Source organism: Pongo pygmaeus, chromosome 19, assembly GCF_028885625.2.
Source record: "Pongo pygmaeus isolate AG05252 chromosome 19, NHGRI_mPonPyg2-v2.0_pri, whole genome shotgun sequence".
In the NCBI taxonomy this organism is placed as follows: Eukaryota; Metazoa; Chordata; class Mammalia; order Primates; family Hominidae; genus Pongo; species Pongo pygmaeus.
This window is the reverse complement of record NC_072392.2, coordinates 3,975,439-3,998,394: the sequence shown is the minus strand read 5'-3', so window position 1 is coordinate 3,998,394 and position 22,956 is coordinate 3,975,439. Positions and strand designations below refer to the sequence as shown.

The 22,956-nt window shown below is 44.6% G+C and overlaps 1 protein-coding gene across 7 annotated transcripts in view; it reads left to right on the top strand.

Annotated features, from left to right (window-relative positions):
* Nucleotides 1–22,956, top strand: part of ANKFY1 (ankyrin repeat and FYVE domain containing 1) — a 100,350-nt gene that overhangs the window by 53,619 nt on the left and 23,775 nt on the right. For all 7 annotated transcript variants that reach the window (XM_063655755.1, XM_054459315.2, XM_054459314.2 and 4 more), the window contains exons 5-11: nt 1,189–1,312; nt 3,051–3,200; nt 4,575–4,740; nt 13,134–13,338; nt 15,679–15,747; nt 15,971–16,170; nt 20,189–20,286. In XM_063655755.1, coding sequence (XP_063511825.1) covers nt 1,189–1,312; nt 3,051–3,200; nt 4,575–4,740; nt 13,134–13,338; nt 15,679–15,747; nt 15,971–16,170; nt 20,189–20,286 — 1,012 coding nt within the window. The remainder of the gene's footprint in view (nt 1–1,188; nt 1,313–3,050; nt 3,201–4,574; nt 4,741–13,133; nt 13,339–15,678; nt 15,748–15,970; nt 16,171–20,188; nt 20,287–22,956) is intronic.

Genomic DNA, 22,956 nt, shown 5'->3' with positions numbered 1-22,956 from the left:
GCCACCACGCCTGGCCGATTTGGCTGTTTTTTTCTAAACATTATAGATGTTTTAGGTGGGTTTTTTCTTTTTTCTTTTTCTTTTTTTTTTTTTTTTAGTTGTTGTTGATGGAGTCTCACTCTGCCAACCAGGCTGGAGTGCAGTGGCGCAATCTCGGCTCACTGCAATCTCCGCCTCCTGGGTTCGAGCAATTCTCCTGTCTCAACCTCCCGAGTAGCTGGGACTACAGGCGCCTGCCACCATGCCCGGCTAATTTTTGTATTTTTAGTAGAGACATGGTTTCGCCTTGTTGGTAAGGCTGGTCTCGAGCTCCTGACCTCAGTTGATCCTAGGTGGGGCTTTTAAAATACAGCTTTATTGAGTTATAATTCACATACCATACACATTCATCTTATTGGAGAGCTTTTTTTTTTTTTTTTTTGAGACGGAGTTTTGCTTTTGTTGCCCAGGCTGGAGTGCAATGGCATGATCTCAGTTCACCGCAACCTCCGCCTCCCGGGTTCAAGAGATTCTCCTGCCTCAGCCTCCTGAGTAGCTTGGATTACAGGCATGCGCCACCACACCTGGCTAATTTTGTATTTTTAGTAGACACAAGGTTCCTCCATGTTGGTCAGGCTGGTCTCGAACTCCCGACCTCAGGTGATCCACCCACCTCGGCCTCCCAAAGCGCTGGGATTACAGGCGTGAGCCACTGCACCTGGCCGGGAGAGCTTTTAGAGGTGTTAATTATTGAGCATAGAGCCTCGTATTTGAAACTATTTCTAAGACAGACTGTTTGCATAATACATTTGTGCTAGTGGGAACTAAAGTGGTGTTCCATACAATTAAATTTTCTTTGAAGGACAGAGGTTGATCCATTTTGTGCTTGATTCAACAATTACCTGTCTGTGTGATCAGTGGGTGTCATATGTGTACTGTTAAGACAGGTGGGGTATTATGCTTAATCAGTTTATTTGCATGTTATTTTGATTCTGACCAGAACGAAGCAATGAAATAATTATAATGAAATTCTAGTACTTTTTAAATATGGGAGACCAACTGTAATTTATTCATAACACTTTGCATAACCTTACCCCATAGTGTTATTAATAGGACATAGCCAGCCAGTACAAAGATGATCGCTTTGGTTTGTTCGTTTGTGAATGTATTTGTCCAGTAATACTGCTCATGATGAATACTGTCTTACAGATGTGAGAAGGGTGTTATGTCTCTAGTGAATGTCAGGAACTGTATTCGCTTCTACCAGACGGCAGAGGAGCTGAATGCCAGCACACTGATGAACTACTGTGCAGAAATTATTGCAAGTCATTGGGTGAGTGAGGTTGAGGGTGTCGACAAAGCACTCTAGCTGGCAGTCAGGAGACTGCCGTTTGGAACATAGTTCCATGGAAAGTGACCTCTCTGGCACCTAGTTTTCTCTTGTTACACAATGGAAGAATAAATAGTTTGATTAGATGATCTATGAGACTCTTTTCAACTCAAATTCTGGTAGTTCTGTGATTTCAGAGCTGAAGGACAAAAGATAGCTCAGGTCTGGCTGGGCGTGGTGGCTCACGCCTGCAATTCCAGCACTTTGGGAGGCCGAGGTGGGCAGACCACTTGAGTTCAGGAGTTCGAGACCATCCTGGCCAACATGGTGAAACCCCATCTCTACTAAAAATACAAAAATTAGCTGGGCTCAGTGGTGCCTGCCTGTAGTCCCAGCTACTCAGGAGACTGTGGCAGGAGAATCACATAAACCCGGGAGGCGGAGGTTGCAGTGAACTGAGATCGGGCCACTACACTCCAGCCTGGGTGACAGAGTGAGACTCCGTCTCCCGCCCCCCCAAAAAAGATAGCTCAGGTCCAGAAACAGGCTTGGAAGCATCGCCTGCCTTCACCCTCCATCTGTGGAAGCTGCTGCTGAGCTGCAGGAATAGGATGTGGCTCCACGGCCAGCAGGCCCTGCAGTTTCAGCAGCACGGTTTCAGAGCTTGCCCTTGTTCTCCTAATCAGGCGGAGAGCATCTTTCAGTTTGGATTTCCCTTTCTTAGGTTGTTTCATCATAAAGAACAGTGTTTACAATTTTTTTTTTTGAGACTGAGTTTTGCTCTTGTTGCCCAGGCTGGAGTGCAATGGCACGGTCTCAGCTCCCTGCAACCTCTGCCTCCCAGGTTCAAGCGATTCTCCTGCCTTGGCCTCCTGAGTGGCTGGGATTACAGGCATGCAGCACCACGCCCAGCTAATTTTGTATTTTTAGTAGAGACGGGGGTTTCTCCATAGTCAGGCTGGTCTCAAACTCCCGACCTCAGGTGATCGATCCGCCCACCTCGGCCTCCCAAAGTGCTGGGAGTACAGGCGTGAGCCACTGCTCCCGGCCAGTGTTTACATTTTGTTGTTGTTGTTTGCACTTTTAGAAAATTAGGGCTGGTGCTACCTTTTGCAAATTAGTTTCTGCGAATTGTTTGGTATTCAACAACACTGTGGGAAAAGCCTGAGAGTTTCAGAAAAGGCGGCTAGAAGAACTGGATTTTAAGGAATTGAAACAGGATTGGTAACCTTTCTTTTAAAATAGGTAGAAATATAGAGATCTGCAATAATAGGGACCAGCTGCGACTCAGTGGAGTGACTTGTTTGTGGAAGCTGGAATTGATTTTGTAACTGCCATCTTTCGGCGGGTGGGAGGAGGACTCCCTGCTCTCATGTGAGGCTCCCTCGGGGCGCATTCCTGTTAGAGGTATGCGGGGCTGGTGTTTTGCCACCTCACTGGGAGGCACAGTAGTGCTGGAGGAGAGTGAGGCTCCGAACGTCAGCCTTCTGGTTCCCCAGCCATTTAAGGACTGTCTGAACTTGAGCAAGTTATCTAATCTCTTTATGCTGTAATTTTTTCTTCTGTAAAATGGGGATGTTCAAGTACTTGCCTCACTGGGTTTTGGGGAGAAATAAATGAGTTGGGAAAGGTTAAGCCCTTAAAGAAGGGCCTGACTGACGCATTGTAAGGGCTTGCTAAATGGTGGTTGTGTTCATTGCCTTGTATCTGTTCTGCTTTTTACTGTGTTGTGAATTCTTAGGACGACCTGAGGAAGGAGGATTTCAGCAGCATGAGCGCTCAGTTGTTATACAAAATGATCAAATCCAAGACGGAGTACCCGTTACATAAAGCCATTAAAGTGGAGAGAGAAGACGTGGTCTTCCTGTATCTGATTGAAATGGATTCCCAGGTAATGTAGCTGCCTTTTCCATTCTTCATTTCCCAAAACTCTAATGCACTTGTCTTTCTCCATGGTACTTCTCACTTCCTTCCGAGCCATGACTGGCACAGTCTTTAACGTATGGATTTCTACTAAATAGTTTGTTCAAGGCAATCTGAGCTTTTTTCTAACATGTTTCTCAAAATTCTTTCAGCCTTAGCCCATTGCCCAATTTAAAAACCTCTTATATGCTTTTAGGTAGTTTTGTTTTTGTTTTTGTTTTTGTTTTTAAAAAAACGCTTCTTAACTTCTAGGGGCCAAAATCTGTGTTAGTTTACTTTTGCTGCTATAATAAATTACCATAAACTTAATGGCTTAAAACAACACAAATGTATTGCCTTACAGTTTTGTAGGCTAGAAGTCCAGGACAGGAATCACTGGCCCAAAATCAAGGTGTCAGCAGGCTGTGCTTCTTTCCAGAGACTCAAGAGGAGAATCCATTTCCCGCTTATTTGGGTTTTTGGCAGAATTCAGATTCTTGCACTTACAGGATCGAGGTCCCCATTTTCTTGCTGGCCGTCAGCTGAGGGCCATTCCCACTTCTAGAGCCTGCCACACATTCCTTAGCTCATAGCCCCCGGCTTTTGTCTTAAAAGCCAGCAGTGGTGGGTCAGGTGCTTCTCATGTCACATCTCTCTGACTTACTCTTCTGGTTCCCTTTTTCACTTTGAAGGACTTGTGTGGTTAGATAGATCGGGCCCTCTGTGTTTAGATAGGTCGGGCCTCTTGGATAATCTGGGATACTGTCCCTATCACAAGGTCCTTAATCACATCCTCAAAGTGCCTTTTGCCATGTAACGTGGCATCTTTACGGGTTCTGGGGATTAGGACATGTGCATCTTTGGGAGGCCATAATTCTGCCCACCATATGACCGTGAAAGAAATGTGATGACTCTTGACAGATGGGAGCGAAGTATGTTTCATCCCGGGTATCCAGTGTATGGGGAGACATTAAACTGCTGGGAAGAATGAGATAGGAACGCCACCGCCTTTCATGAAAACATTAGCTGTTCACCGTAAAACTCTCTGAGCCTCTGCCTGGCACTAACTTGTGCCCCACAGCACTCTGTCCACATTTTCCTGGTGGCCCTTACATCGTCTCCCACATTGTTTATGTTGGCTATGTGATCCCCATTAATTCTGTACTCCCTGAAAACATGTACCCTGAGGAAGCCTGATAGAAGTTTGTGAATAAAGTTGAATTTGGGGAGTAAGCAGTGTTGGAGCACTTAAATTTGACATTTGTGTAAGAGATGATATTTAAGGGTCAGTGACGGTGGGAGAAATTAAAATAGGTCGTATTCTCTACTCACTGGGTGCTAATTTACAAACTTGTTTGTGTAGCTCCCTGGGAAGCTGAATGAAGCGGATCATAACGGAGATCTGGCATTAGATCTAGCCCTTTCACGACGACTGGAGAGTATTGCCACCACGCTGGTTAGTCACAAAGCTGACGTGGACATGGTTGACAAGAGTGGCTGGAGCTTGTTACACAAAGGAATCCAAAGAGGTAGGAAGAAGTGTATATTTTTCCTTGCAGGCAATTTTATTTTTATCCAAATAATTTTTGAAGACTTTCTGACCTTGTTCCCAAAATTTTCAAAGGCTTCTCTAGTCTGTACTCACAGGCTACATGATTTAGAATTTGATCCTTGGGTCAGAGGAAGCACTCAAGAGCTGTTGCCTATGCCTTGTTAGTTTGGCCATTCACAGTGCCAGCAGGGCCCCAGGAGGAAAGGCTACAAAGATGGTACTTGTGTGAAGAACTACCTTTTACTTGTAAGCACTTGATATATTTGCTTGTTCAATGGATCGCTTTCTCCAGGAATTGTGCTAGGAAGGTTTTGCTTTTGTATCCTACCACAGATACAAGGATAGTAGCAAAACCATAAATGTTGAAACATGTTCTTAGCTTCAGGGTTTTCACTTTAACAGGCTAGGCCTCTATTATGATAAATTGATAGAGTTTCATTTTGTTCTAGCAGAGTTATTTGAAATTGTAGCTATATTTTGAATGTATTGTTAGTAGTTGGAAGAATACAGAAATGATAGACTTGAGAACAAAACATTTAAATCTTTTTTTTTTTTTTTTTGAGACGGAGTCTCGCTCTGTCGCCCAGGCTGGAGTGCAGTGGCGTGATCTCGGCTCACTGCAAGCTCCGCCTCCTGGGTTCATGCCATTCTCCTGCCTCAGCCTCCCCAGTAGCTGGGACTACAGGCGCCCGTCACCACGCCCAGCTAATTTTTTGTATTTTTATTAGAGATGGGGTTTCACCGTGTTAGCCAGGATGGTCTCGATCTCCTGACCTTATGATCTGCCTGCCTTGGCCTCCCAAAATGCTGGGATTAGAGGTGTGAGCCACCGCGCCCGGCCAAAACATTTTAATCTTAATGAATTAACTTGTCAAAGGAAAAAAAATACTAGGTTTTTGTTTGTTTTTTTTTTCCATAGTCTTACTAATTCATGAGTCCCAAATGGATCCTGGCAGATTTTGCTTTGCAATGGTCATTTTAGACAGAGTGAAATCTGTACAGAGGTAGAGTTCCAGTGAGAAATGAAAGCTTTCCAAAGTGTCAAAGCGTTAGTTTTGTGGAGGGATGGTTGACTTGATTGAAGTACACTGCCGTGGCCACTTTTTTTTTTATTTACATGTAGACATCAAAGAGAGAATCTACTCGTTTCATTCCATCTTAATCATCTATATTTTCCCCTTTTGATGATGCATTGTTATACCATTATTGTCTATGCTACATTTTTGCCATTCACAAATTGCTCCTAGTTGGTGGAATGTAGTTACATCAAGATGTGGTCCTGTGCCAGCTTTGTCCTTTTTGGGCCAGGGTTTTAATACAAGTATCCTTATAAGCCATGTGTTGGAGTGCTGAGCTTGCTGGCTGGTAGAGAGGAAAATTTTGCTCATCACTGGGTAGGAAATCCTTCGAGTATATCAGTGTCAAGAGCAGATGCATCTTCCTCAAGCACCGTTATGTGCTGTGCAAAGCCAGCGGGTGCTTAGCACTGAGTGTGATTCAGTGGGGAAATCTCCACCACATAGGGAATGATTCTTTCCCACACTGTTTCATGTCTGAGATGTTTATTTTGGAAACAGATACCCTGTTACTAAAAAAAAAAATCTGAGAATTTTCTTTCTTTCCTCCCAGGGAGTTAATTCTTATGTTTGATGATAAATCATCTTTGAGTTATTAAATATTTTGGTGATTGCTTAGCTACAAGAATTGCCAAGAATTACTGATACATTTTTGATGTTTATTTTCAGATGATTTAATCTTCCACTCTGAGTTTATTAATTGCTTGCAAGTATGTGGATTACAGTGTGGGTATAATAAACTTGATTTTGCTAACTTTAGAGAGTGTTGCATATTACAGTAGACAGAGCACTGGCTTTATGAAGCTCGTGTTTACCAAGGTTTGAATCTCAGCTCATCTGTTTACTCTGTGGCCTTGGACAAGTCACATTCTACGTCTTCCTCATCCATAAAGTGGGAATTACTTTTGCTTTATTGGTTTGTTCAGAGAATACGAGGCAATGTGAGTAGCACACCCAGCAGTGATTACCAGGGGAATGGCGGGGCCAACCCTGCCGTTCATCCCTTGCCCCTGCAATGGAAATGCCATAACCAGGTCCAGTTCCTGTAGGAGTTTTTTTCACTTTAACTGTTAAGAGTGAAAGTCTTTAATATATGAGATTTCGGTTTAGTCTGAGCACACATTAGAATCTGTCAGCAAAATAGTGAGTGATCATCCTAATAACCAAGTATAGCAGTCATTTTATCTAAAGAGTGGAACAGGCAGGCCGTGTCTCCGGGAGAGTCCACAGGGGGCACCTGTTTGGCCACAGGGATGCCGTCTCCTTGGATTTGTCTGATCTGAGCAAGAAGATGAGTCTTCACTTTATAAAAACAGTTCTTCCTGAACTTTTTTACCTTAATAACCAACATCAGTTGGTGGGTTTCTTTTTTCTTTCTTTCTTTCTTTTTTTTTTTTTTTTTTGTTGAGATGGAGTTTCGCTCCTGTCGCCCAGGCTGGAGTGCAATGGCTCAGTCTCGGCTCACCGCAACCTCTGCCTCCCAGGTTCAAGCGATGCTCCTGCCTCAGCCTCCTGAGTAGCTGGGATTACAGGCACCCGCCACCACGCCCGGCTAATTTTGTATTTTTAGTAGAGACGGGGTTCCTTCATGTTGGTCAGGCTGGTCTCGAACTCCCAACCTTAGGTGATCCGTCCACCTCAGCCTCCCAGAGTGCTGGGATTAAAGGCGTGAGCCACTGCGCCCGGCCGATGGGTTTCTTCAGTAGGATGTTCCCGTTAATTTTTAGTAAATTTGAAAATGATGCCACCAACTGGAGCAGCATGAAATATGGTTTGTATTAATTGAATAATGAAGGTTACTGGCTGAATAAAACCGTCAAGAAGCTGCATTGAAAGAAATATTGTATATGGATTTTTTTAGTGTGAAGTTTTTTGTTAGGAATATTTTTATGTGGTTGGATTGTAATAGTCATGCCTCATTTACCTGGCAGTGTCAGTGAATGAGGTGATGAAGTAACTGAAACTTTTAAGCACCAGTTTTTATTTTAACTGTTGCTGATGATTTGAAATCTTTCTAAAATGTGTTAACCATTTTCTTATTGACAGAAACCTTATAAACGGTGCTTGTGACATTTTCTGTTCCCTCCCTTTGTTCTGCTGTTCTGATATCAGTTGTCCTTTTCCTTTATGTACCCTCTGGGCTGACTTTCTTTTAATGTAAAACTTTATTAATTTTCTATTTCTAGTAATTTCTAAATAGCTTCTTTGTGTGGGGTGAATATATTTATATATAATGTGTATGATTATAAGTAAAAAGAACTTTATATTTGGATCTTATTAATAAAGTAAATCTGATCCAAAGTCTATAATTCTTCTAAGAGGACTTAAGGATTTAAGATATAAAATTTTTTTTTATCATGCTATCCATCTGAATCCAGTCATTCATAGGTTTTCATATACCTGTGCAGTATTGCCCAGTTTATCTTCTGTATGGTTGGTGTATTATACATTTTTCATTAACCTATCTTTTCTTAGCTTTACTGTGTATTTATCTCTCTTTTTTTAAAAAGACACAGTCTTGCTCTGTCGCCCAGGCTGGAGTGCAGTGCTGCAATCTCGGCTTACTGCAACCTCCACCTCCTGGGTTCAAGCGATTCTCCTGCCTCAGCCTCCCTAGTAGCTGGGATTACAGCCACGTGCCACTACGCTTGGCTAATTTTTGTATTTTTGTAGAGATTGGGTTTGCCATGTTGGCCAGGCTGGTCTCAAACCCCTGGCCTCAAGTGAACTGCCCACCTCGGCCTCCCAAAGTGCTGGGATTACAGTCAGGAGCCGCTGCGCCCGGCCACTATGTATTTGTGTCTTAGTTTGGAATATATTTTAAGCTTAAAGGTAATGAAACTACATTACCCCTTCTCCCCTGAGTATCTCATATTTTGGACTTTTCATTAAGGCCCTTTGTCCTAATAATTCTGAAGTTTCTTTCTACTCCCAGAATGTAAGTGGCCGTCTCTAGGATATTTAGTTGTATTGCTAATATATTGTTGTCTTTACACATTTTCTCCTATACCAAATCCATGTGGAGTTTGTTCACGCTACAGAGTAGGACCTTCTGTGTATATGTGTAAATGGATAGCAAAGGCCTGACCTAGCCTAGCCCCCTATGTGCATGTTACCTGCTGCCTGCAGTGCTTTACTGCCTCTGTACTGTGAAGAAATCTAAGCGTTGATACTGGTAAAGATTGCACCCTTCTGCACCCCTTACCCCACCCAAAACGGGAGCAGAAGAATGAAAATATTTCAAGAGAAGGGACTTACTGGAAAATTGTTAAATTACCTGAAGTCATAATTCATTCAAATAAGAGCCTTTTTGATAAAGTAGAACCCAATAGCCCTAACCAGTCAATCCATTTTCTTCCCAAACATTTCCCCAGGGTCTGTTTTTTATAAGACAGTGTGAATCCAAAAAAAAAAAAAAAAAAAGAAATCAGACACAGGCCAATCTAGCATCTGAGGAGCAAGTCAGCATCTGAGGCCTGTTGTCTGCCCCAGTGCCAGAGCCCACATTCTCTAGCAAGATGGTCCCTTGGAAGAAAGCATAGAGCAGATGGGAAGTGTTGAAAAACAGACAATCGGCCTGGGCGCAGTGGCTCACGCCTGTCACCCAGCACTTTGGGTGGCCAAGGTGGGAGGATCACTTGAGGCCAGGAGTTTGAGTCCAGCCTGGGCAACATAGGGAGACCTCACCTCTACAAAAATATTTTAAAATGAGCCAGGCAGGGTGGCATGCGCCTGTACCCCTAGCTACTTGGGAGGCTGAGGCAGGAGGATTTCTTGAGGCTGGGAGGCTGAGGTTGCAGTGAGCCATGATGGCACTAGTGCACTCCAGCTTGACCAACAGAATGAGACCCTGTCTCAAAAAACCAAAATCCAAAACAAAAGCAAATGATTTTCTAATTTCATACCCACTGAGAACCAGATGAAACCTGTATATTCAAATGAAAATGTGCACAGGAATACAGGCAACAGACCTGAGAGAGTTTTACCACTCCTGAAACCCCATTCTAGATATTCAGACTGTAGATATGTAGTCGAAGGAGATGAAATGGTATCGTAAGATATGAAAGGAAAACTTTGGAAGAAAGAGAAAATCGTCTCGAGTCGTGATTCAAAGGAGTCTGCACTCACAATTCTAACAATTAGGAACTGAAGTGTCCTGATACAAAGACAAAAAAGCACATCCTATGGAAAGATCCGTAAATTAAAGAAGTTCCAAGGCAGCTTCAGCAATCTAGCATTCATCACAAGGTCACCGACACATTTAAGGAGTATAGTCAACTCTCATGGGACCAGTAAATCAAACTCTGGGACGTTGTTCTGCATGCGGGGGATCATCCAGCTGAAGAAGGTTGTGATTTGCAAGAAATTCATCCTGTAGACCTTGGTGAAATGGAGATGGAATCTGCAGAAAGTACCTCTGAATCCCAGCTCTTGGGTTAACTTGCTATCATCCATCAGAGTCACACATGGGGACTTCAAGTTGCAAGTTGCAGATGAGTTTGATTTGGAAGATGTTTAACTGAACCCTTGAAAGACTTTCCAGGCCAGGCGCCGTGGCTCACGCCTGTAATCCCAACACTTTGGGAGGCTGAGGTGGGCGGATTGCTTGAGCCCAGGAGTTCAAGACCAGCTTGGGCAATGGTGGCAAAACCCATCTCTACCAAAAACAAAAAAATTAGCCGGGTATGTTGGCATGCACCTGTAGTAGTCCCAGCTACTCGGGAGGCTGAGCTGGGAGGATCAACTGAGCCCTGAAAGTTGAGGCTGCAGTGAGCCGTGATGATGCCGCTTGCACTTCAGCCTGGGTGACAGAGTGAGACTCTGTCTCAAAAAAAAAAAAAATCCCCAAAACCCAACTTTCCCGATACGAGCTCGTTGGTGCCACCTGTAGGCTACTGAGAGCAGTTGCTTTCACTCAGCAAGGCGTGATGCCCCAAGCCTTTGTAACAGGTTTCTGTTTTCTGATGCTTTGCTATTCTTGCCTTGTTTTCTTAAGAAACATAAATTTTATATATATGTAGTGTGTTTGCATGTTTTAAATGTGAAATATAACTAAATCCAAGAAAGACTGAACTTTTAATCTTACAACAAATTTAATTGCTTAATCCTTGTCATCCTCCAAGTTAACTTGACAAGTATACTTTAACTGGTTTTTCACAAGTATTTTTTAACACTAAATGGCCACTTGTCAGATTGCTTAGTTCTGAGTTTAACCATGTATTTGTAGAACCAATCTAGAGTCAATTTCTCTTTACTAGTGTCTGACAAAGTATTTTCACAAACGTATACCATTAACATTTTCATCTTAATTCTTGGCCTTTTGTCAACATGTCAAGGTAGTTTTTTTTCACTCCTACAGAGCATAAATAGTCAAAGATGGTAAATGAAACTATTAAAGTTAATGGATTTTGGCCAGACACAGTGGCTCATGCCTGTAATCTCAGCACTTTGGGAGGCTGAGACAGGTGGATCCCTTCAGCCCAGGGATTGGAGACCAGCCTGGGCAACATGGTGAAACCCCATCTCTACTGAAAATATAAAAAATAAGCCAGGCATGGTGACATGCGTGCCTATAGTCTCAGCTATTCAGGAGACTGAGGTAGGAGAATCCCCTGAGCCAAGAAGTTGAGTCTGCAGTGAGCCGTGATCGTGCCAGTGCACCAGCCTGGGTGATGGGGGTGAGACTTTGTCTCAAAACATAAGAAGAAGAATGGATTTTCTGTAAGTTATTCAGCCTTTGTTGAGTCAGGATCTCTCTCTGTCACCCAGGCTAGAGTGCAGTGGCACAGTCATAGCCCACTGCAGTCTCGAACTCTGGGGCTCAAGCAGTCCTCCCACCTCAGCCTCCTGAGTAGCTGGAACCACAGGTGTTGTCACCACTCCTTGCTACGTTTTTTTTGTGGAGATGGGGTCTCCCCATGTTGCCAGGCTGGTCTTGAACTCTTGGGCTCAAGCGATCCTCCCACCTCGGCCTTCCAAAGCCCTGGGATGTTATTCAGTCTTAATTTGATATCTGTAAATTGTCCTAGGTAGACTCTTACCTGTAGTACTCCAAGAGGTAAGTCAGTGGAAGGGATTTACAAAGAAATTTTGTTTCCACAACAAGGTTATTTACCATGTGAAATTTTTATAAATAGTAATGTGTACAGATACTCTGTTCAAATATTTCATTGTAAACTTCTTGTTAAGTCAGTTATGTGTATATAATGAGATTACAAAACTAAAAAGAGGCTGGGCGTGGTGGCTCACATCTGTCATCCCAGCATTTTGGGAGGCCGAGGCAGGTGGTTTGCCTGAGCTCAGGAGTTTGAGACCAGCCTGTACATCATGGTGAAACCCCGTCCCTACTAAAATACAAGAAATTAGCCAGGTGTGGTGGCACACGCCTATAGTCCCAGCTGCTTGGTTGGTAGGCTGAGACATGAGAATTGCTTGAATTTCGGAGGCGGTAGTTGCAGTGAGCTGAGATTGCGCCATGGCACTCCAGCCTGGGTGACAGAGCAAGGCTCTGTCTGAAAAAAAAAAATCTAAAAAGAAAATAAATTTTATAATAATAAAAAAAAACAGACATGGGATTACTCTGAGTAGGAACCTGTATGCAAGTACAGCAGAATGGGGGTAGGTGTTGCTTAGTTATGTAGGAAGGGATCCTGGAAACCCTTTTGAGAGATGACCAAAAGAGGCCTTTGAAGAATAGAAGCCTAGTATTCTGTTTTTTGTTTTGTTTTGTTTTGTTTTTGAGATGGAGTTTTGCTCTTATTCCCCAGGCTGGAGTGCAATGGTGCGGTCTCAGCTCACTGCAACCTCCGCCCCCTAGGTTCAAGCGAATCTCGTGCCTCAGCCTCCCAAGTAGCTGGGATTACAGGCATGCACCACCACGCCCGGCTAGTTTTGTATTTGTAGTAGAGACGGGGTTTTTCCATGTTGGTCAGGCTGGTCTTGAACTCCCGACCCCAGGTGATCCACCCGCCTCGGCCTCCCAAAGTGTTGGGACGTCAGGCGTGAGCCACTGCGCCTGGCCCAGCCTAGTATTCTTAAACAGTGAAAGGATACTGAGGTGAGGAGGCAGGACAGGTGATAACAGGTAACCAAAAATTGAGCAAAGCGTTTTGAATTCGTCTGTAACTCCATGATCTCAATGGTGAGTTTCCACTTACAGATGCCCCAAGAGGTTCCTTCAGACATATCTAGTTATTGCTCTCCTTTGTCTGCAGTCATTTTCTGCTGCCTCTTGAGGAAGCACTGGCCAGAATACTTTGCCCTGACACTGTTTCTTCTATTATTTCTTTTCAAGGAGATCTCTTTGCTGCCACCTTCCTCATTAAGAATGGGGCCTTGGTCAATGCTGCTACACTGGGTGCCCAGGAGACACCATTGCACCTTGTGGCCTTGTACAGTTCAAAGAAACACTCAGCAGATGTGATGTCTGAGATGGCGCAGATTGCAGAGGCCCTTCTGCAGGCCGGTGCCAACCCCAACATGCGGGACAGCAAGGGGAGGTAAGCTGGGGAGCAGACACTGTGCTCTTAGCTGTTCTCAGAAGATTATCTTACAGTAGCATGTAATTGGCATACGGGGAGTTCATGTTCTTTAGTTTGGCATTATTCAGTCTTATTTTTATTAAAGTCACAGACATTGATGTGTAGTAGTAGTGTCACTACTAAAACCAGAGGCATTTGGGGAAAATATTTCTATCCTGGGTGACTGAAGTCTTCGAGGTTTTTTTTGTGTGTGTGTTGTTTGTTTTTAATTGTGTCAGCATCTCACTCTGTCGCCCAGGCTGGAGCGCAGTGGTGTGATCTTGGCTCACTGCAGCCTCTACCTCCTGGGCACAGGTGATCCTCTCACCTCAGCCTCCTGAGTAGGTGAGACTACAGGCACATGCCACCCCACCTGGCTGATTTTTGTATTTTGGTGGAGACAGGGTTTTGCCATGTTGTCCAGGCTGGCCTCGAACTCCTGAGCTCAAGCGATCTGCCCACCTCGGTCTCCCAAAGTGCTGGGATTATGGGCATGAGCGTCTTCGAGCTTTTAAGCAATTTGTATCTTCATGTTTGAAGGAACCAGAGTGGTCATCTAGTCCAGTGCCTCCAAGGAAACCTTGTAGCATTTCTTAGAGTTGCTTGGATAGTTTGAAGAACTATTGAGGTCTAATTGTTAGAAAATTCTAATTGTTAGAAAATTCTCTATATTAAATCCAATTTTACCTTCTCGTAAACACTCCCACTTTATCTGCACAGCTTGCTACCTTTGTCCTTAGCACAGCCCTTTGCATATTTAACAGTGTTTACTGTGTTCATTTTGCCCCTTTCCAGAAATACTTAGTTGAGGATTCCTTGTGGTAGGATCTGAGAAAAGGCTGCTTGTCTTGGGACAGTGGTATGAGGGGCTGTGAAGGACAGTTAAGTCACCTGAATCACTGACCACAGTTGGGACCCGCTTGTCATTAGAACATTCTCAGTATTTTATACCTTTGAAAAACCTCTCAAAAAAGAAAAGATTTTTTGTAAAGTTTGGTTGTCAGATAGGAGAATGTATTTATGTGATAGATAAGTATGTAAATAAGATGTAGCTTCATGAAATCTCAATATCATGTGATAATTACCTTATTTCCTAAAATAATTGCATCCATTTCTCTGCTGTTGATTCTTTTATTTTTTTCCTCCAACAGCAATAAACTCGCTGTGTGTGTGTGTGTGTGTGTGTGTGTGTGTGTGTGTGTGTGTGTTAGATGCAGCTTTGGGCCCTGACTCGCAGTGTGTGTGTGTGTGTTAGTTGCAGCCTTGGGCCCTGACTCGCTGTGTGTGTGTGTGTGTTACATGCAGCCTTGGGCCCTGACTCGCAGTGTGTGTGTGTGTGTTAGATGCAGCCTTGGGCCCTGACTTGCAGTGTGTGTTTTTTGTGGGGGCGGGGGGGTAGGTGCAGCCTTGGGCCCTGACTCGCTGTGTGTGTGTGTGCTCGCTGTGTGTGTGTGTGTGTGTGTGTGTGTGTGTGTGTGTGTGTGTGTGTTGGGGGGCGGTGGGGGGGTAGATGCAGCCTTGGACCCTGACTCGCAGTGTGTGTGTGTAGGTGCAGCCTTGGGCCTTGATTCGCTGTGTGTGTCTGTGTGTGTGTGTGTGTGGTAGATGCAGCCTTGGGCCCTGACTCACAGTGTGGGGGGGGGGCCCTGACTCGCTGTGTGTGTTTGGGAGGGGTGGGGGTAGATGCAGTCTTGGGCCCTGACTCGCTGTGTGTGTGTGTGTGTGTGTGTGTGTGTGTGTGTGTGTGTGTGTGTGTGTGTTAGCTCTGCAGTGCTGGTCTCCTGCAGGCCCTGACTTGCTGTGTGTGTGTGTGCGTGTGAGTGTGAGCTCTATAGTGCTGGTCTCCTGCAGGGCTCCCGGGTGCTAAATGACAGCAGTGAAAGGGGTTAAATGCAGCTTTCATCGGTCCTTTCCTGTTGCTGCTCTGAGTGTGTTTGAGAAGAACAGAAAATTATGGGGGAGAGTTTCTTTTCAGAATTGATGGAGAAGAGATGAGGGAAAACCTGCACACCTGTGGCAGAAACTGCTGTTGTCAAGAAAATCCTGTCTGTGCTTTCAGGAAGGGGTCGGGATTGAGTTGGGGGATATTTGAGCTCGCTTCCTTGAGCTGATTCTTGTCCATGTTGGCCACTGAATAATAGTCACATATAAGCAGATCCGTTTTCAGGTTTTGATACTGGGTCATGGTTTTAGAAGCCTTGTAGAAATGTGGGATTTCTTGTGGGTGATGATTCTGCCTGGGATTCTGGTTGCCTCTTGCCGTGAGTCGTCCTGAACAGGCCCATCCTGAACTGACCCCTCTTCTTTTTGATCCTGCAGGACTCCTTTACACGTGTCCATCATGGCCAGGAATGAACATGTGTTCAGTCAGCTGCTGCAGTGTAAACAGTACGTAGGGAGATGTGCACAAGTGAGAAGGCGGTTGTGAGGGGGGGATTGTGAGTGGAAAATCATTCTTTTTAAACATCTTTAGTGTTGCATATATTAAGAAGTTAAAGTGAGCTAAAAAATGTGTCATTCAAAAAGGATAAAGAGAAAGAACGAGGTTGTTGTCAGTATAGAGTGTCTCAAAAAGATTGTATGTGCTGTTGACATCGCTTCTGCTTTTCAGACTAGATTTAGAACTCAAAGACCACGAGGGCAGCACGGCTCTGTGGCTGGCAGTGCAGCATATCACAGTGTCTTCTGACCAATCTGTGAACCCCTTCGAAGATGTCCCCGTGGTAAATGGGACTTCATTTGATGAGAACAGCTTTGCAGCCAGACTCATCCAGCGCGGCAGCCACACAGACGCACCTGACACGGCGACAGGTAAAGCACATGCCTCCCAAAGGGGCGACGCTGGGGTCTGCAGGCACCAGGAAATGGCGTGTAAATGCTTTCACCCCAAATTTAGAAACTGAACGGCATACTATGAGGATAATTATTTTGTACTTAATTTTAAATACAGTAAAAGCCTGGGTTGTCATTTTTAAAAATCCTGTGCTTCAGACAGTTGAGCAGCATCAAGTCCCTGAAACTGAAATTTCCATTTATTTAATGCGGCAACTCCCAGACTCTTTGGACTCAAGAATTCCTTTGACCGTCTTAAAAATTGTACCCCAGAGAGCTTTTCTTTAGGTGGGTTATAACTTCAGTATTTACCATATTAGACTACACTTTGAGAACACTGTTTTAATGTATTTCCTTGATCTGACTAAATAAAATAACAGGGATATTTTAAGGAGAGGGATTTGGTGTAATTCAGTATTGAGTACTAGCAATGCATAAAACATGGGTAGGTGTCACTCACACAGGAAGAGTTGACCAAAAAAAAAAAAAAAAGATGGATATTAAAACAGCCCTTTCCCGAAAGAAGTGAATAATTAAAGGTTGGCCGGGCACGGTGGCTCACACCTGTAATCCCAGCACTTTGGGAGGCCAAGGTGGGTGGATCACCTGAGGTCAGTAGTTTGAGACCAGGGTGGCCCCTTTAGAGACTGAAACCTGTCTCTACTAAAAAAAACAAATTATCAGCTGGGCATGGTGGTGGGCTCCTGTAATCCCAGCTACTCAGGAGAGGCCAGAGAATCGCTTGAAACTGGGAGGCAGAGGTTGCAGTGAGCCGAGATTGTGCCATTGCACTCCAGCCTGGGTGAGGAGACCAAAACTCTGTCTCAAAAAAAAAAAAAAAAAAAAAGATAAGGCCGGGCGTGGTAGCTCATGCCTGTAATCCCAAAGCATGGTAGCTCACACCTGTAATCCTAGCACTTTGGGAGGCTGAGGCCAGTGGATCACCTGACGTCAGCAGTTCCAGATCAGCCAGGCCAACGTGGTGAAAGCCTGTCTCTACTAAAAATGCAAAAATAGCTGGGCATGGTGGCATGCACTGTAATCTCAGCTACTCAGGAGGCTGACGTAGGAGAATTGCTTGAACCCAGGAGACAGAGGTTGCAGTGAGCCAAGATCACGTCACTGCACTCCAGCCTGGGCAACAGAGCAAGACTCCGTCTCAAAAATAAGTAAATTAATTAATTAAAATAAAATAAAAAAATAAAGGTCAGCCAGGCGCAGTGGCTCACGCCTGTAATCCCAGCACTTTGGGAGGCCGAGGCAGGCAGATCACCTGAAGTCAGGAGTTCGAGACCATCCTGGCCAACATGGTGAAACCCCGTCTCTACTAAAATACAAAAATTAGCCAGGCATGATGGCGATGCCTGTAATCCCAGCTACTCAGGAGGTTGAGGCGGAAGAATCGCTTGAACCCAGGAAGCGGAGGTTGCAGTGAGCCAAGATCGTGCGTTGTACTCCAGCCTGGGTGACAAGAGCGAAAACTGTATCTCAAAAAAAAATAAAAGAAAAGAGTCGAGTGGTGGCTCATGCCTATACTCTGAGCTACTCAGGAGGCTGATGTGGGAGGATTGCTTGAGGCCAGGAGTTGGAGGCTGCAGTGAGCTATGATCACTCCACTGTACTCCAGCCTGGGTGACAGAGCAAGATCCTCTCTCTTAAAAAACAAAAAAAAGGCTTGAATGCTAGACTGTTACAGAACTAGTTTTTATAAAAGTCTGACATGTGCTTGAAAAGAATATGCATTCTTTAATTGTAGGATGCAGCATTCTCTATGTGCATTAAATCAGCCTTGTTCATTATGCTGTTCAAATCTTACATATTCTTATTAACTTTTGGACTGCTTGATCTGTCAGTTTCTGAGAGGTATATCAAAATTTTTCATTGGTTATGGTTTTATCCATTTTTCTTGCAGGTTCTGTCAATTTTACATTATATAGTTTTAATTGTTAAGTCTAGACAGGCTCAGGATTGTTTTTTCTGTTGATAGGTTTCATTTTTCATTTCACGTGTAATCTTAGTCCACTAGTTTTTTTAATTTTTTAATTTTTTGTTTTTAATTTTAAGGCTAGTCAGGTGAAGCAGTGGGAGTGAAGAAGGAACAAAGAAATCTGTAACTGGTTTTGATGAGTTGTAAACACCACTGCACCCAGACCAGCCAATTCATCCACTCGCTTTTAACCGTTTAGTGATGTTTTGGCAGTCATGGGTTATTTTTGTTCTATTGGGAGGTATAGAATTTAAGTCTTGTGTACAGTGGAATGACTGCAGGCATGAACATGGAATTCGGAGTCTCCGGATTAACCATCAACTAGGAGTCTCCAGATGAGAGTAACCATCAACTAGGACTCTCCAGATTAGAGTAACCATCAACTAGGACTCTCCAGATTAACCATCAACTAAGAGTCTCCAGATTAGAGCAACCATCAACTAGGAGTTGGATTCCTGTCTCTGAGGGATAAGGAAAAACATGGTATGAAAGCAAAGTAGTACTTTGTCCCATTTCTTTTTGTTTGTTCGTTTTGAGACAGTCTCGCTCTGTTGCCCAGGCTGGAGTGCGGTGGGACTATCTCGGCTCACTGCAACCTCCGCCTCCCGGGTTCAAGTGATTCTCCTGCCTCAGCCTCCTGAGTAACTGAGATTACAGGCATGTGCCACCAGGCCTGGCTAATTTTTATATTTTTAGTAGAGACAGGGTTTCACCATATTGGCCAGGCTTGTCTCGAACTCCTGACCTCAAATTATCCACCCACCTCAGCCTCCCAAAGTGCTGGGATGACAAGCATTGAGCCACCGTGCCCGGCTGTCACAGTTCTTTATCTTGTTTTCAGTCCTGGTGTTTAGTTTATTTAGAATTTCAAATAGTATAGCTGTTGACATGAGAGAGTTTGTTCATTTTTGGAAATGGATTTTAAAAGGCTGAGAAACACTGTTTTAGGGCTAAAACCATTTAGAGAGAAAAAAAACCTCATTTTTTTTCTTTCCAAGGTTTTTATTTAGAAAAGAGTGACAGTGCTAAGGAAAATATTTCTAAGCCAAGAACAAACATATTTAAAGCATTAGGAATAAAACTGAAGTATTTAAGGGACATTTTCTAATAGGACTTAAAATGTTTTCAAAATGGTCATCCAGCCAAGTGGTTTTCAGCCAGGCACAATCCTGCCTTTACTGCCTGAGAACATTTGTCAACATCTGTAGACATTTCTTTTTTTTTTTTCTTTGAGACAGAGTCTTGTTCTGTCACCCAGGCTGGAGTGCAGTGGCGCGATCTTGGCTCACTGCAACCTCTGCCTCGTAGATTGAAGCAGTTCCTGTGTCTCAGCCTCCCAAGTAGCTGGGATTACAGGTGTGCACCACCACGCCTGGCTAATTTTTGTATTTTTAGTAGAGACAGGTTTTCACCATGTTGGCCAGGCTGATCTCAAACTACTGGCATCAAGTAATCCGCCTGCCTCGGCCTCCAGAAGTGCTGGGATGACAGCTGTGAGCCACCACACCTGGCCAACATCTATAGACATTTCTAATTGTCTTAAGTTCAGAGGATGCTGCGGAACATTGTACAATGTGCAGAACAGACCCCACAACAAATAATTTATCCTGTTCAAAATGTCAGTAGCACCACCGTTGAGAAACCTTGCTCTAACCCACCCTCAGCAAGGAGACAGAACTTCCCTCCGGTCCTGGGCAGTGGCTAGTGGGAATCCCAGGGAGGAATTGGATGTTCCCAGCCCGGGGCGTTCCCTAGCCTCTATGCCCACGTACAGAGTACCTGTGTGGATGCTCCAGCCCGGGGCGTTCCCTAGCCTCTTTGTCCACATACAAAGAATACCTTTGTGGACTTAAATGATACCTGCTCTCTGGCGTGGACCTACTGTCTGGCGTGGGCCTACTGTCTGGCGTGGGCTTGCCAGTCATAGGGTGGCAGGGAAGAGCAGAGTGTTGTGCAGCGTGACTGCATTTTGATGCAAACAGAAGAATCAGCATGCTCATTTTCTTCTAGGAAACTGTTTACTACAGCGGGCAGCTGGAGCAGGAAACGAGGCAGCAGCTCTCTTCCTGGCAACCAACGGTGCCTATGTCAACCACAGAAACAAGTGGGTAAGTGTGACAGGGCAGCCGGGGAAAATTGTGTTGATCTATGGAAGAAATGGCAGTGGTGGATATGTAGGAAAAAGGGGAATAGGTGGTTTTTTTCAGTTTTTATCAGAATAATACATGCATATGGTTAAAAAGCCAGAGTGAAACAGATTATTTTGTGTTTCTTCAAATATTGGTTGATTGATTCATTCAGCAGCCATTTCCTAAGCATTTGTTTAGGAAACTGCTTCTTCAGGTTATCAGACCCTGAACTAGATGCTATGGGCTTTAATAGAGGTTAGCAAACGCTGAACAAACCTACCACGATAGCATTTGATTCTTGATGACACTTCACATTTGCTTGGGTTTTCCTCTGTGGATTGTCATGTATGAGTCTATATTGCACGCTAACAAGGTGGAATGTACGGTGTTATGAATAAAAGTGTTACCTTTGGGGTTGGACATTACTGAGTTTACCAGCTTTCCCATTTCCTCCCTATGCAGTCTTCTTTTTTTTTTTTTTTTTTTTTTTTTTTGTTGAGACAGAGTTTTGCTCTTGTTGCCCAGGGCGGAGTGCAATGGGGCAATCTTGGCTCACCACAACCTCTGCCACCCGGATTCAAGCAATTCTCCTGCCTCAGCCTCCAGAATAGCTGGGATTGCAGGGATGCGCCACCACGCCCGGCTAATGTTGTGTTTTTTGTTTTTTTTTTTTTTCATTAGAGATGGGGTTTTTCCACGTTGGTCAGGCTGGTCTCGAACTCCTGACCTCAGGTGATCCGCCCACCTCAGCCTCCCAAAGTGCTGGGATGACAGGCGTGAGCCACGCGCCTGGCCTGTGCGGTTTTAATTTTAGTTTCCTCATCTATAAAACGAGGTTAATACTGATTTCATAGGGTGTGGTTAAGATGAAAGTAAATGATATAATTAAGTGCTTATTAGCATAATATCTGAGACATTAGGTACTATTTGATAGTTATTTTTACTTTATTATTTTCAGACCAGGAGGATGTGCTTGTCTTCAAGATCACATTTATTTTACAGTCACTTTCTGGTAGCAGCTTTAAGGCTGTTATCCCTTTTAATTTTCACAGTGGACCTGGAAGCAGCATGTATCATTAGGATTGAAGAAGCCTTTCCCACATCAATCAGTTCTCTATTTTGGAGTCAAGGACCTTGAGGTTCTGAGAGGTTAAGTGGCTTATAAATAATGAGGTGTCCACATTAAGACTCCGGCACAAGGCTGTCTAGTTGCACACTGTCTCAACAGCACTGGGCAAGGCAGTAAACAGTGAGCTTGGTATCTGAGCCAGACGAGTGTATCTTGGTACAGGACAGAGGGCAGTGCCATCCTTTCCACTGCTGACTCCACTGTGTGTCTGCACACAGCCAGCTCTCCAGCCAGAGTGACAGCATGGCCTCGCGCCCACCGGCCAGAGTGACGGCATGGCCCCGTGCCCACCAGAGGCTGCTGCTTGTTTTGGGCTCAGCATCTCAGCATTTCGTGCCCTCTCACCTTCTCCAAGCCTCTGCTCTCGCCGTTGTGTGTCTCTGTCTCTTTTCCTCCTGCATCATTAGCGTTGCCCACTATTCATTTCTAATAGCATGGAGACATGCTCTACTATCTCCTAACTTAAAATCCTCTGCTGGGCACGGTGGCTCACGCCTGTAATCCCAAAACTTTGGGAGGCCGAGGTGGGCGGATCACCTGAGGTCAGGAGTTGGAGACCAGCCTGGCCAACATGGCGAAACCGTGTCCCTACTAAAAATACAAAAATTAGCTGGGCGAGGTGGCCAGGGCCTGTAATCCCAGCTACTTGGGAGGCTGAGGCAGGAGAATTGCTTGAACCCAGGAGGCAGAGGTTGCAGTGAGTGGAGATCGTGCCGCTGCACTCCAGCCTGGGGGACAGAGTGAGATTTTGTCTCGGAAAACAAAAAACAAACAAACAAAAACCTCCCTTGGGCCCACATTGTCTACCCGCTGTTGTTCCTTCTCTGAATACCCTTCATAGCAAAACTAGGTCAAACCCAAGCTGCAGAGACACGGGAGGCCTCACTTGAAAGCACTGGAAACCAGCACTGCAGAAGGGTCTAGAACACTGGCTTCCGCTATGTGGGCTTTATCCTGTGGGGACAGAAGAGCCATTGGAGGGTTTTGGGCAGAGAAGTAGTGTGATTCTTCTGGAGCTGAGAAAACTGCCTGGGATGGCTGGCATGGTGGGTGTGCCGTGGAGTCCAGGCTGGAGCCAAGTGGGAATCATCTTGACAAGCAATGACCTGTCCTGTCCTGTCCTCTCACACTGCATTTGGATCCAAAGGAACAGGTTTCCCAGGAATTGCAGAATCAGTCTGTGACATGCATGTTTGAGGCTCCCAGAAGCGAGGGCAAGAGAGCTGTTAAAACTGCTGTGGTGCAAGAATGACATAATGGAATTTGGGAACTCGAAGGGGAAGCTTGGGAGGGCGGTAGGGGATAAAAGGGTGATACTGGGTACAGTGTACACTGCTCAGGTGACAGGTGCACTAACATCTAAGAAATCACCACCGAAGAACTTATCCGTGGAACCAGAAACCACCTGTACCCCAAAGACACTGAAATACGAATTTAAAAAAAACAATTGTGGCGAACCGATGGAAAAACAGAGGAAACTGGCCAGGAGGAGGAACCTGTGTGCGGGAATAAATTCCATT